The sequence below is a fragment of the Rhinoraja longicauda genome, chromosome 18 (genome assembly GCF_053455715.1).
Source record: "Rhinoraja longicauda isolate Sanriku21f chromosome 18, sRhiLon1.1, whole genome shotgun sequence".
Lineage (NCBI taxonomy): Eukaryota > Metazoa > Chordata > Chondrichthyes > Rajiformes > Arhynchobatidae > Rhinoraja > Rhinoraja longicauda.
The window spans coordinates 6,206,270-6,218,764 of record NC_135970.1 but is presented as its reverse complement, the minus strand read 5'-3'; the positions used below and the strand labels follow the sequence as shown (position 1 = coordinate 6,218,764).

Here is a 12,495-nt window from a genome sequence, read left to right as displayed (position 1 = left end):
ATTTGTATAGCACATTTAAAAACAACCCACGTTGACCAAAGTGCTGCACATCTGACTAGGGAAAAAAAAAGAAACATACAGTGGCAGGCAGCCAAACACAACGGCGCGGCCATCTTGAACAAAATGTTAATTCAATCACCCACAGTCCAACAATAAAAGCACTAAACAGGCACCCAAATTACCCAACCCCAAAAACCCCCCAAAACACAGTCCAACAATAAAAGCATTAAATAGGCATTCAAATCACACACCCCAAAACCCCCCAAAACACAGTCCAACAATAAAAGCATCAAACAGGCACTCAAACCACCCAACCCCAAAAACACACAAAAAAAGAAACATCCATCAAAGAAACATCCATCACAGTGAGTCTCCTCCAGTCCTCTCTCTCCTCACTGTGATGGAAGGCCACAATGTCTTTCCCTTCTCCCGCTGTCCTCGCCCGCAGTCAGGTTGTTGTGGTTGCAGGCCGCACCGGACGGTCCACAGCGGGCCAAGCCCAAGGCGCGTCGCGTCGCAGCCACTCCCGCAGGGTGGGGTATTCGTGTCTCAGCCCCAGGGTGGGGTATCCGTCTCACCCCAGGGTGGGGTATCCGTCTCACCCCAGGGTGGGGTATCCGTGTCTCAGCCGCAGGGTGGGGTATCCGTCTCACCCCAGGGTGGGGTATCCGTCTCACCCCAGGGTGGGGTATCCGTCTCACCCCAGGGTGGGGTATCCGTCTCACCCCAGGGTGGGATATCCGTGTCTCAGCCCCAGGGTGGGGTATCCGTCTCACCCCAGGGTGGGGTATCCGTGTCACCCCAGGGTGGGGTATCCGTCTCACCCCAGGGTGGGGTATCCGTGTCTCAGCCCCAGGGTGGGGTATCCGTGTCTCAGCCCCAGGGTGGGGTATCCGTCTCACCCCAGGGTGGGGTATCCGTGTCACCCCAGGGTGGGGTATCCGTCTCACCCCAGGGTGGGGTATCCGTGTCACCCCAGGGTGGGGTATCCGTCTCACCCCAGGGTGGGGTATTCGTGTCTCAGCCCCAGGGTGGGGTATCCGTGCCACAGCCCCAGGGTGGGGTATCCGTGTCACAGCCCCAGGGTGGGGTATCTGTGTCTCAGCTCTAGGGTGGGGTATCCGTGTCTCAGCCCCAGGGTGGGTTATCTGTGTCTCAGCCCCTGGGTGGGGATCTGTGCCTTCTGCTCACACCTAATGGTGGGGTACTTGTGTCTCCCGGTTACCTCAGGGTGGGGTATCTGTGTCTCCCCTCGGTCCCAGGGTGGGGTATCTGCCTTCCCACAGCCTCATGGTGGAGTATGTGTGTTCCAATCACCTCAGGGTGGGGTATCTTTGTCTTCTCTCAGTGCTCGGACGGAGTATTCAGGCCTCTCCCCTCAGCCCCAGGGTGCGTTATCTGTATCCTCGGCCCCGGAGAGAGGTGTCAGTGTCTCCCTTTAGCCCTGGAGTTGCATAATGATGCCTCTCCTCTCAGCCCCGGGGTGAGGTATCTGTGTCTCCCCTCGGGCCTGGGGTCAGGCATCTGTGTCTTCTCTCTGCCTTGGGGTGGGGTATCTCTTTCTCCCACTCACCTCAGGGTAGGGTATCTGTGTCTCCTCTCAGTCCCAGGGTGGGTTATCTGTGTAAGAAGGAACTGCAGATGTTGGTTATAACCGAAGATAGACACAAAAAGCTGGAGTAACTCAGTGAGACAAGCAGCATCTCTGGAGAGAAGGAATGGGTGACGTTTCAGGTATCTGTCTCTTCTCAGGCCCAAGGTGAAATATCTATGTCTCCCCTTAGGCCCGGGGTCAGGTGTCCATGTCCCCCCTCAGGCTCAGGGTCGTTTGGAGATAGGGGGAGATCTTCAGCCGCCCAACCTAATGAGAGTGCAGCCCTGGCATTTCTGAGTGTACACCACATCTGCCACATCCATGGCAGTGACCGTCTTGCGCTTGGCATGCTCATAAAAGACCACATCCCTAATCACATTCTCCAGGAAAACCTTCAGCACCTCGCGGGTTTTGTAGATCAGGCCTGAGATCTGCTTGACACTGCCATGCCATGCCAGGCCAGGTGGCGGATGGCTGGTTAGGGTGAGGTATCTGTGTCTCCCCTCAGGCCCAGGGTGAAGTATCTGTGATAGACAAAAATGCTGGAGTAACTCAGCGGGCCAGGCAGCATCTCTGGAGAGAAGGAATGGGTGATGTTTCGGGTTGAGACTGAAACGTCACCCATTCCTTTTCTCCAGAGATGCGAAAAATCACCCATTCCTTCTCTCCAGAGATACTGTCTGTCTATCTTCGATTTAAACCAGCATCTGCAGTTCTTTCCTACACATGAAGTATCTGTGTGTCCACTCAGTGCTGGGATTGGGTGATTCTTCTCTATTTCTGGGCGAGGGTAGGGTATCAGTGACTGCCGTCTGCCCATGAGGGAGAAAAAATTGTCAGGAGACCATTCTGTCTTCAGTGCTTTACTTAATCTGCAATGCCAACCTAATTGATCTTAACCTGGAGGTAGACACAAAATGCTGGAGTAACTCAGCGGGACAGGCAGCATCTCTGGAGAGGAATGGGTGACGTTTCAGGTCGAGACCCTTCTTAACCTGATCCTTCTCCCCATAGCACTGCAAATTCTTCCGTTTGGATACTATCCAGTTCTCTTTTGAATACTGTTCTTGAATATTGTGTACACTATTCATGGTAGTGCATTCTTGACTCGCTTACTTCATGCCCTCTTCTTTTTGATCCTTCCACCTATGGGAGGATTGCTCTGAACCTTGCATGTATTTACAAACTTCTATCAGATCCCCTTACAACCAACTCTGTTGCAAAGCCAAAAATCCAACTTCAGTTCTGTCTACATCCATAATGCTTGGAATAATTTTGTTAAATCTCTTCTGCAACCTCTTGTAAGCCATCAAATCTTTTAGACGAGTCTAAAACTGGATATTACACTCAAGTTATGGCTGGGCCAATCTTTTGTAAAGGCTTTCTTTAGAAAAGGCTTCCATGATCTTGTATTCTGTGCTTCTATTTATGAAACGTGAGGTCCTGAATGCTTTATGATTGATCCCATTTTTAAACTTGCCCTACCACTTTCAATGAACAATATAAATATCTCAAAATCTCTGTTTTTGTACTCCTTTTAAAATTGCCCCCTCCAGTTTATATACCTCTCATTCTGTCTACCAAAATATCTTTATGTTTTGCAGCATTAATTTTCTCAGTCCGCGGATTCGCTGTTTTCCTTAGGCAATATTATAGGCTTATATTATTATATTATTCTTTGAAGTAATAACCTATTTCTATTTTGACTGGAATGACAGAACCAATTTTCCTGTTGGTTTTGAATTGCAGGGCAATATTACTCAAAACACAAAGTGCTGGAGGAACCCCACAGTGACCCGGGTTTGATCCTGACCTCGGGTGCTGTCTGTACAGAGTTCGCATGTTCTCCTTGTGACTGCATAGGTTTTTACCAGTTGCTCTGGTTTCCTCCCACTCTTCAAAGACGTGCAGGTTTGTAGGTTAATTGGCTTCGGTAAAAATAGCAAATTCTTCCTAGTATGTTGGATCGTGCGGGGTGATTGCTGGTAGGCGCAGATTCGGTGGGCCGAAGGGCTTGTTTCCACGCTGTATCACTAAACTAAACTAAAATATGGCATCTTCAACATGTTGGTCAGGAGAGCTGGCAAGACTGGTTAGGATAGGTTGCTATTGGATGAAATCATAGGCATTCACATCAAGGACAGAGTCCCACGTAAGGGGGTATCTGTCCTTGATAATTCCCCATTCCTTTTTGGTTCTCAGTCAGATGAGAGATGCATTGTTGGGTGATCGTAGGGAGAATAGAGGAGACACCAGATTGTCCTATTCATGATGGCAAAGCACACTATTTGAAGATGACATTCCTACACCCTCTGGATTTCTCTCTGAGAAGTGACACAAGCATTGGTGCTGTTGCCTTACAGTTCTAGTGACACTGACTTGATCCTGATCTCATGCTGCCTCCATGTAGTTTGCATGTGTTTGAGAGCACTGAATGCTCTGGTTTTCTCCCACATCCCAAATTTATGCTGGTAGGTTAATAGTCTATTGTAAATTACTCTTATGTAGGTTACAGAAAATGTTGATAGGCATGTTAGAGTGAGTAAGTTGCATTATGTTCTCGATTTGCATTAGCGGAGCAATGTTCAGGCCCATCACTGTTGGGATTGCCCGTGAGGTGCTGACATACCAACAGTGGAGTGGAACCTAAAATAAAGTGGAGTTGCCCAAGTATGGTTTCCTAAGGTGGATTTGCAATGGCACACCATCTACTTCAAGGACTTGACAAAGCAAGGTGTTGCCGATTTGGAAAGGAGATTGAGAGGACTGAAATCAGGGGGCTTGTGAGGAGTTAGAGAACAGCACAACACAAGATTACCACTATAACCACGCCGAACATGATACACAAGAGAGAATCTATGTACCTCCATTCGCTGCATATTCATATACCTATCCAAAAGCCTACTAAATGCCGTCATCATATCGACCTCAACCATCAACCCCAGCACTCACCACTCTCTGTGCAAAAAATAATTGCCCCTCATCTCTCCTTTAAACGTGCCCCTGCCATCATAAAGCTATGCCCTCTAATATTTGAATTTTCCTTCTGGGAAAATGGTTCAGACTGTACCCAATCTATGCCTCTCATTTGGCCATTATTGGTTGATGCCTATTCTATTTTTCCCTCTGAAACCTATTTTCCAGCCTTCTCCCCGTCACCTCTGATGCTCTTACTAATCAAGAACTATCAAACTATGCTTTTAAAAATACCTAATGACTTGACCTCCACAGCCATCTGTCTGCCCGAACCGGTCTACCAAGTCCACATCGATCATCCATCACCCATTCACACTAGTTCTATGTTATTTCACTTTCTCATCCAATCCATACATACAAGGATTAATTTTCAGATGGCAATTAAGCTACAGATCTGCACGTCATTGGGATGTGTGAGGAATCTGGAGGAAAGCCACGCAGTCACAGGAAGAACGTGCAAACTCTATACAGGCAGCACCCAAGATTAGGATCAAACTCTGTTTTTTGGTGCTGGGAGACAGCATCCGTTCCTGTTGAGTCTATGTGCCACTCTAATTCAGGATCATGTTTGAGAATCAAGAAATCTAATTCCCACTTGTGCCAAAGGGACATGTACTGTTTGAAGATGAACAACAATTAGGACAGCAAAACAACATATCAGTTTATTTATAATAAAGGAATTTCCAAAATATCATTCTGTAACAAGCGACAATATCTGGCACAGAGTTGAGAACAAAGGATGCAATCTGGTGAAAAGTAGGTCGTTGTGAATAAGCAACAAGCAGAGGACAAGGAGTGTCCAATCCTTTGTTAAAGCAGATATCATTGAGGAAATTCAGAACCTATGTTGACTTGATTAGAAGTTCCACCTCAGCTGTGGTGTGTGTATTTTTTCCACCAACCAACTCTCTGGGCAGGTTGGGAACGTGGTTCCAAAGATTGGAAAAAGAAAGCTGAAAGGGTCACAGCATTTGCACGGATCTGTTCCTTTGGGTTATTAAAGAAGGACATACAATCTCTCACATATGAATTGATCCTCTCAGGGAAATCCTTAATGAATTGTTTTGAAATGTCCCTCAAGAACTCTGTGTAATCCAGGACAGGCTCCCCCAACTGTTCCTCAATCATTGAGAATGCTTCATCTGAACCAATAAAGGGGATGACCAGACGAAGGGTTGAGTTACAAGCTCTGCTCACCTCCTTACTGTTTCCATTCAGGTGCACCAACAAGCAAACCAAGTTTGAATGGAATTGTCGGCACAGGTAAGATTGGGAATCTCTACTTGCACATTTGGCTAATTTCCCCAACACAAAAAAAGCTTCGGCTCGCACTTTATCACTTTTGGCTTCAAAGAATGGTTGGATTCCAGTAAAGATTTTTAATACGAAGGGCCTGATGGTGTTTGCTCTCAACTGGTCTACATACCTTGACAGGCACAACAGCACCTCAAACATAAGCACCTCATTATCATTTTCCCCCGTTATCATCAGAGATGTCATTGCGCAGAGCACTGGTCGGGAATATTTCTCAATGCTGTAAGGAGCTCCAGATGTAATGTTGCCCAAACCTCGGACACAGAGAAACTGCACAACTGCAGAAGTGTTAAGTAAACATCGAAGTAATCTGTTCATCAGGATGTCCGTGAGCTGCAGTTGCATAGCCAGTGGAGACTTTAAAACTTCACCAAAGAAAGCAGCCACGGTGACTTTCTGACAGTCTTGCACAGTGAGAATGAAGGCTGCTAGCTGTGCTACAATTACAGTTAGACCAGGGGTAGCACATTGGACCATTGCTTTGGCCAGTAGTATCACCCCCCTGTGGGACTTGCGTAGGTCCATCATCTGGTCCCAGCCTCCAGTTTCCACCATGAAATGCACTACTTGTTGATTGTTTGATTGATTCAGCAGCTTTATTAGCATCTCCACACAGTTCACACACACATCTCTGCTGGTAGACGTCTCAGGCTCAGCTGAGAATTCTCTCTGCTTCAAATCGTGATGGGGAACAAAATTCTTGGGTAGGCACACATTGACAAAGGAGCAGTGATGGACGAGCAGTGTGCTGAATAATTGAGGGAATAAGTTGATTACAGTCTCCTCAGATTCTGGAGTGGACATCATCTCATATAATGCACATATAGGCGCTAACGATTCAAGAGCTGATGGTTGAGGTGGGCTCTCATTGGTGGAACAGGGCTTCCTTTCCCCAGCGGATCGCTGTTTATTTAGTGTATGCAACAGTTCTGTCATTGTAAGCAGGGCACATTGTCTTTCCTCGGCAAGTGATCTCCAAATATCACTGATGTACTCGTCTGAAGTTATAGTGTAAGTGAGGAGACAGGCCACAACTGTTGCTGTGTTATGTGAGGCAAGAATTGCAATGCTGCGTAAAACTGAAAGTCTCACCATCTTGTAAGGAACATGCTGCAGTGGAACCCTCAGCATGTTAAGGATTTCTGAGACCTGATCCCAAAGTTCACTGCCACGTTTTTCAATGATGGTTTTCATGAAGATGGCTGCTGCACTGGAACAACTGGGGTGCTGGTCAGCCAGTCCTTTGAAGAGTGCAAAGACTAAGTTGGCCAACTGGTCATGGGGCAAACATTTGGAGATGACTTCTGTGATCTGACAGCATGTTTGGAAGAAAATTGAACGTTTGTGATTGACTAACTGGTCTTTGACTGCTTTCAGAACCTCAAGGTCCTCATTATGCTGTTCTAGGTTAGTGCTTTCATATAATAACTGAATGGTCAGGATGATGTACAAACTCTCCATGGCCTTCTGGCCAACGATTACTGATGGATCTGCACAACGCGGCATCAGTTGTCCAATCAAACACCCCAAGTTTTTTAGTGGTGATACATTATTAACATAGAATGCCTCCAAGTAATATTTCAGTAGCTCTAAAGTAGTACCCATTGCTCTCTCTCTTTCATGGTCCTTTCTTGACACAATCCAGTTTTCCAGTTCTATGAATATTGCCTGAAGACTTTCAGAAGACAGGTCCTGAAGTAAAATTTGCTTCAGAAGTTCTTGCAGAGCAGTCATGGTTTGGCCAAAGAGAGTTGAAGGCTCCTCGATGTGACCATCCTCAATATCCTCACTTCTCTCTAGCTCCGTGGGTACCAAGCTAAAGGTGCTCATCAAGCAGGTTTGGACCAGCCGTGAGGTGTCAGGTGGGGTTGATTCAGTGTGTAGCTGTACAAGGAAAGTGCTGGCCTTAATTGCTAATTGTCGAACAGGACTGTGTAGCAGGTCTGGTGGCTCAGCCTCAATGAGTTGCTGCATGAGTCTCAAGAGCTCCCCTTTTCTACTGAAGTTGAAGGGAACTATCTGGTGACTTGAAAGTAGGGATCTAGCTATCAGAGTCACTGTCTTTATCAGACTGAGCTTCAGTGTGAGATCTTTAGATTCAGGCTTTATTCCTTGCCGACAAGGATTAAATTGATTTATCACAGCTGGCAGAATGTGGGTCTCAATTCTTGATCGAGCTAGTTCCTCAGGTGCATAGAGTGCCATGTTCCCATAGCAGAGAACCAGTGTGCTTTTAGCTTTATCCCCATTTACATCAGGCTTATCTCGAGGCATATTGAAGAAATTATTCCCATTCTTAAACATGCTGGAGTGCGAAAATTCCTCCAGGCTACCAAGAGTATCATCAAAGTGGGTCATGGCACACAGACCAAAGGCAATGGCTACGCTCTCTCTCTCTGCACTCTCATTATGCTGCACACTCAGTAACATTTGCTGAAGCTCTTTCTTTATGTTCTTATTAGGCATCTGGTGGAGCACTGTCCCAAGAGATTTATAGAGGAAAGCTTTTTCTTGTGGGCCACAGTGGTTGGTGTCAATCTGTTTGCACATTTCATCACTCAGCTTGCTTGTCCAATCCTCATCGTAAATGGCATTTAGAGTTCTGGACAAGAAGAGCAGCAGTTTTTCCTCCCATTCCTGTTGTGGTAGAGATACTTCTGAATTCTCCAGTAAATAGTCCGTTAATGACGGAAGTTGCTCTTCCCAGTCTGGCACTATTGCTGGATGAATACTGAAGCTCAGAGCTTGCAATAGTCTCAGTGCAGCAGCACCTCGGCTTCCTCCCTGATAAGGGCAACAAGAAATAAGGAGGAGTCGGGCCAACAGTGCCTGTGCTTTTGGGAGATTCTCATCATAAATTGGTAGAAACCTTTCACTGCTAGTGTGTAGTTTCCTTTTTGCTATATGTGTTAAGCAATTGCAGATTGTTGTTAAAGCCTTGGTATACTGGGCCTTTGTGACACATCCCAATAGGAATGGCCAGAGAACAGCTTCCATCTTCACTGTATCTGTGATCATAAATATCACAGTTTCACATATTGAAACTAAATCTTCATCCGTAACGTGATCTAGATGGCTGGATGCTGCTGGGGTTCTTGAATCAGTGGGTGTAGTACACTGTTTGATGAGGAATTCCACCATTACCTCTCCTCCATCCAGCTCAAGGTAACCTTCTTGGACAAGGGCACATATTACCTGAGCAACCTGCTTCTTCTCCATATTGCTGCTCGTGTCCAGAATGACTGGTTTTATTGCAGCCATGATCTGGGTCTTCTGTCCCTCCAGGTGTGAGGAGGAAGAGCTGATGAGATGTCTCAGCACATTAAGTGTTCCTGCTCTCATGTGCTGATCACTATTTTCTAACTTCCCCAAGAGAAAGTTAAACACTGAATCTGTGTAAGTCGATGCCAGAACTGTGAAACAGGAAAGGATTGCAATTTGACTCCTGGTGTGAAGTTGATTATTAAGATCCACTGATAGACAGATCTGCTGATGAAGACTGCTGAGTAGATTGTCCATCAGTGTTTTCAGCCCAACACACCTCATTTCTGTGGCAATTTCCAGTATCCGACACAGACACTCCGTGATGGAAAAATGCCCCACCTGTTTCTCGTAGAGTGCCAGGATGCCTAGAATTAACGTGGGCAACTCTTCTTCTAGTTTGTCCTTGGGCAGTAAGTTACTGATGTAGCCAAGGGCTTCCACTGTGGGGATGTTGAACTTGGTGGGCTCCTTCTCAAGCCACACCTGAAACAACAGATTATAGATGATGGTAATCTCGCCAGAGAAAGACTTTCTGGTGATTGTAAGGTCTTCATCTTTCTCACTATTTCCTAGGTAGATTAGGATGCTCTTACTGAAACTACCCATTGCTGAGGCAAATGCAGACTTCATCTCATTCTCTCTTTCATTAATGAGAACTGGAATCAGGGTATTCAAGATAGCTTTGAGGAATGGCATTATGCCATACACATTTTCTGTGGACATTTTGGTCAATGTCTTCACCATGTACATGTGTGAAAGGTGGCCTTGTTTGAAATGCTCTATCATCAGTTGGACAATTTCATTTATAAACCTGAAGCTCATGGCAGCTAGGAGGTTGCTTGTAACTTCCTGGATCTCAGCTTTGTCTCTTGACATTGTCATCCACAGCATCGCCAAAGTGATAACTTTCTCCGCCGTTGCCTGGCTAATTTTATCAAGGGTGTCTTTGATAATCCTTGTTATGATTTTAAAGACTACAATCCCCTGTGTATTAGCTTGTGTGCTTCTGTGGGATAGATAGTCATGGCAGGCAGTTAATACTATTTCTGGATGATGACAGCCCAGTGTGTGGAGTGTGTTTGATAATTTCTGTTGACAAGTTTCATCTTCCTCTTCAGTCATTTCCAGCAGTGCAACTGAGAATGCTTTTGCACTACTGTACATTTTCGGAGCCTTTTCTCGACCTAAGACTAAATTTGTTCAGTTCAGTTTCACATAGATTACTTTACTGGTGCCTTCTTACTAGTTCCTTTTCAGGATTGTAACACCAGATTGTTTGACATATTTCAATTAACTCAATCCTGATTGTTGTTCTATATTCAATCAGTTCAATCTGCTGTTCAATCTGAAGGACTTTATTGAATAAATGCTTTAAGTATCTGATCATCAGTGAACCTTGTATATTTGTTCACACTGCCACAGTCAGAATGAAACTTCCTGTTAGCTGATAATCTGTTTTCCTTCGAAAACAGTCCGTTCTCTCCATTCATTAACGCTGTTCCTTTACACAGGATTTCCAATCCTGTCTCTTGTGATCTTACCAGGTTGGGATGAGTTGATGAACACTCTTGTGTGCAAGCTTTCTCGACCTTTCTTCCTCAATACAGGTGTGCATTTCACACTTCTTTGCTGTGTTTTGTCCACTCCACTCATCTCTTGGTTGTTATGGTTTTCATTGTGAAGTCACATGGTGTGACATAACCCCATGGTTATGAAGTGGACTCTGATTGCATACCCATAAATAGGACTGCTAGATAAGTTGAGATAACGACACAGGCCCTGAGACAGAGAGTGTTGACAAACCCACATCTGCTTAGTTCTACCTGGTAGTTGTGTTGGGTAGTGTGGTATCCTGTTCCAATATAGATTTCACAGAAACAAACTTTTAAAGGCTGGCACTAAAATAGGTATAAATGACAGACATTTTGAACAAAATCTCTCAAAATTGTTCTTCTAGTTCAAAATCAAATATATTAATCAAGATTCATGAATAATTCCAATTCTTTGATTTGTAAATAATTTTTACTAACTTCATTCAAGATTTGAAGCATAATGGCAGCAGAACAGTGCAGCTGTTTAAGAAAAGAACTGCTGCCTGAAATCTGGTAGCTCTGGCTGTGCTACCTGAATTCACTCCTGTTCTCCAACGCTGTCTGTATGGAGTTCTCCCTTTGATTAAGTGGGTTTTCTCCAGATATGCCAATGTGGAACAAACCTGCTTTATCTCCAGCTAACTTTCTTTGATTCATTCTTGGCTCTCACTTGAAAGTTGAAAGTCCATGTGTTTAAGCTTAAACCAGTCACACCCTTGATGACATTTGTTTGATTGGTTGTTTTCCATTCTCACAACAAAATTGTTGACTTTTTTAAAAACCTTCTTGTTCATGTGGTCTTTGCTGACATTGCTAACTGTCACCCAGAATTCAAATAACCCTGGGTGCAAGCAACATTGTCAATGCTGTTATGGAATGACTTCACACAAAAGATGAAAAGTAAAAGTCGATCTTAATAATACGATTAAACAAGATCATATACATATTTTACAATTCGTCTCATTCTGATCCCTCTTCATGCAATAAAAGATTAAAAAATTAGATGTTGGAGATCTAAAAAGACAACAGAAACCATTAGAAATGCTCAGAAAATGTTATTGTTTTGTGGCCAAAATTTATAAGCAGCCCTAAGTTACTATTTTGTCTCTAATTTAGTCATTCTGATTAGTCTGGACTAGAAGTTGGCTGTCAGATTTAGCTAGATTTTGATGTGCAGTGGTGCCTGCGTTTGGGAGCGGTGGGAGTAGAGATTGGTAAGCAGTGTTTTGTTTCCAGGTTTCACTGAGGCATGTTATGCCTGTCGCTGCCTTGTGAGAGATATGTTGACAGTTAACATGACAACTACTCAATTAACTGATTTTTTTACTGTAACTCTGGGTCTGTGATTTCTTAGACTGCCTATATTGGTATTGATTTATTTTTATCATGTGTACCGAAATAGGGTGGAAAGATTTTGTTTGCGTGGTATCCTGTCAAACCATTCTATGCATTAGTATAAACAAGACATACATTTATTACTGGCAGTATAATGTGCAAAATTCCAGAGTATAGAATATAGTGTCACAGCATTGTAGTGTTACAGTTACAGAGAAAAAATGTAAAGTCCACAATTATACACGTTGGAAGGTCAGGGCTACACCCTAGCTTATGGGAGGACCGTTCAGTAGTCTGAGAATAACGGGGAAGCTGTTCCTAACATTTGTTTTATGTGCTTTCATGCTTTCTGCCTGTTGGGAGAGGGCAGAAGAGGGAGAGAGCAAGGTGAAAATGGTTCTTCAATATTTAGTTTAGAGA

The 12,495-nt window shown here is 44.5% G+C and overlaps 1 protein-coding gene across 1 annotated transcript; it reads right to left on the bottom strand.

The window, feature by feature from the left end:
- Positions 1–5,440: 5,440 nt before the first annotated feature.
- On the bottom strand, positions 5,441–10,312 carry LOC144602460 (maestro heat-like repeat-containing protein family member 1). The gene has a single exon (XM_078415607.1). It carries the CDS (start codon positions 10,310–10,312, stop codon positions 5,441–5,443), a length of 4,872 nt encoding a protein of 1,623 aa, XP_078271733.1.
- Positions 10,313–12,495: the final 2,183 nt, after the last annotated feature.

What these genes read in the sequence shown, in the direction of transcription:
- LOC144602460 (XM_078415607.1), bottom strand. Translation starts at nt 10,312, where the DNA reads ATGTACAGTAGTGCAAAAGCATTCTCAGTTGCACTGCTGGAAATGACT.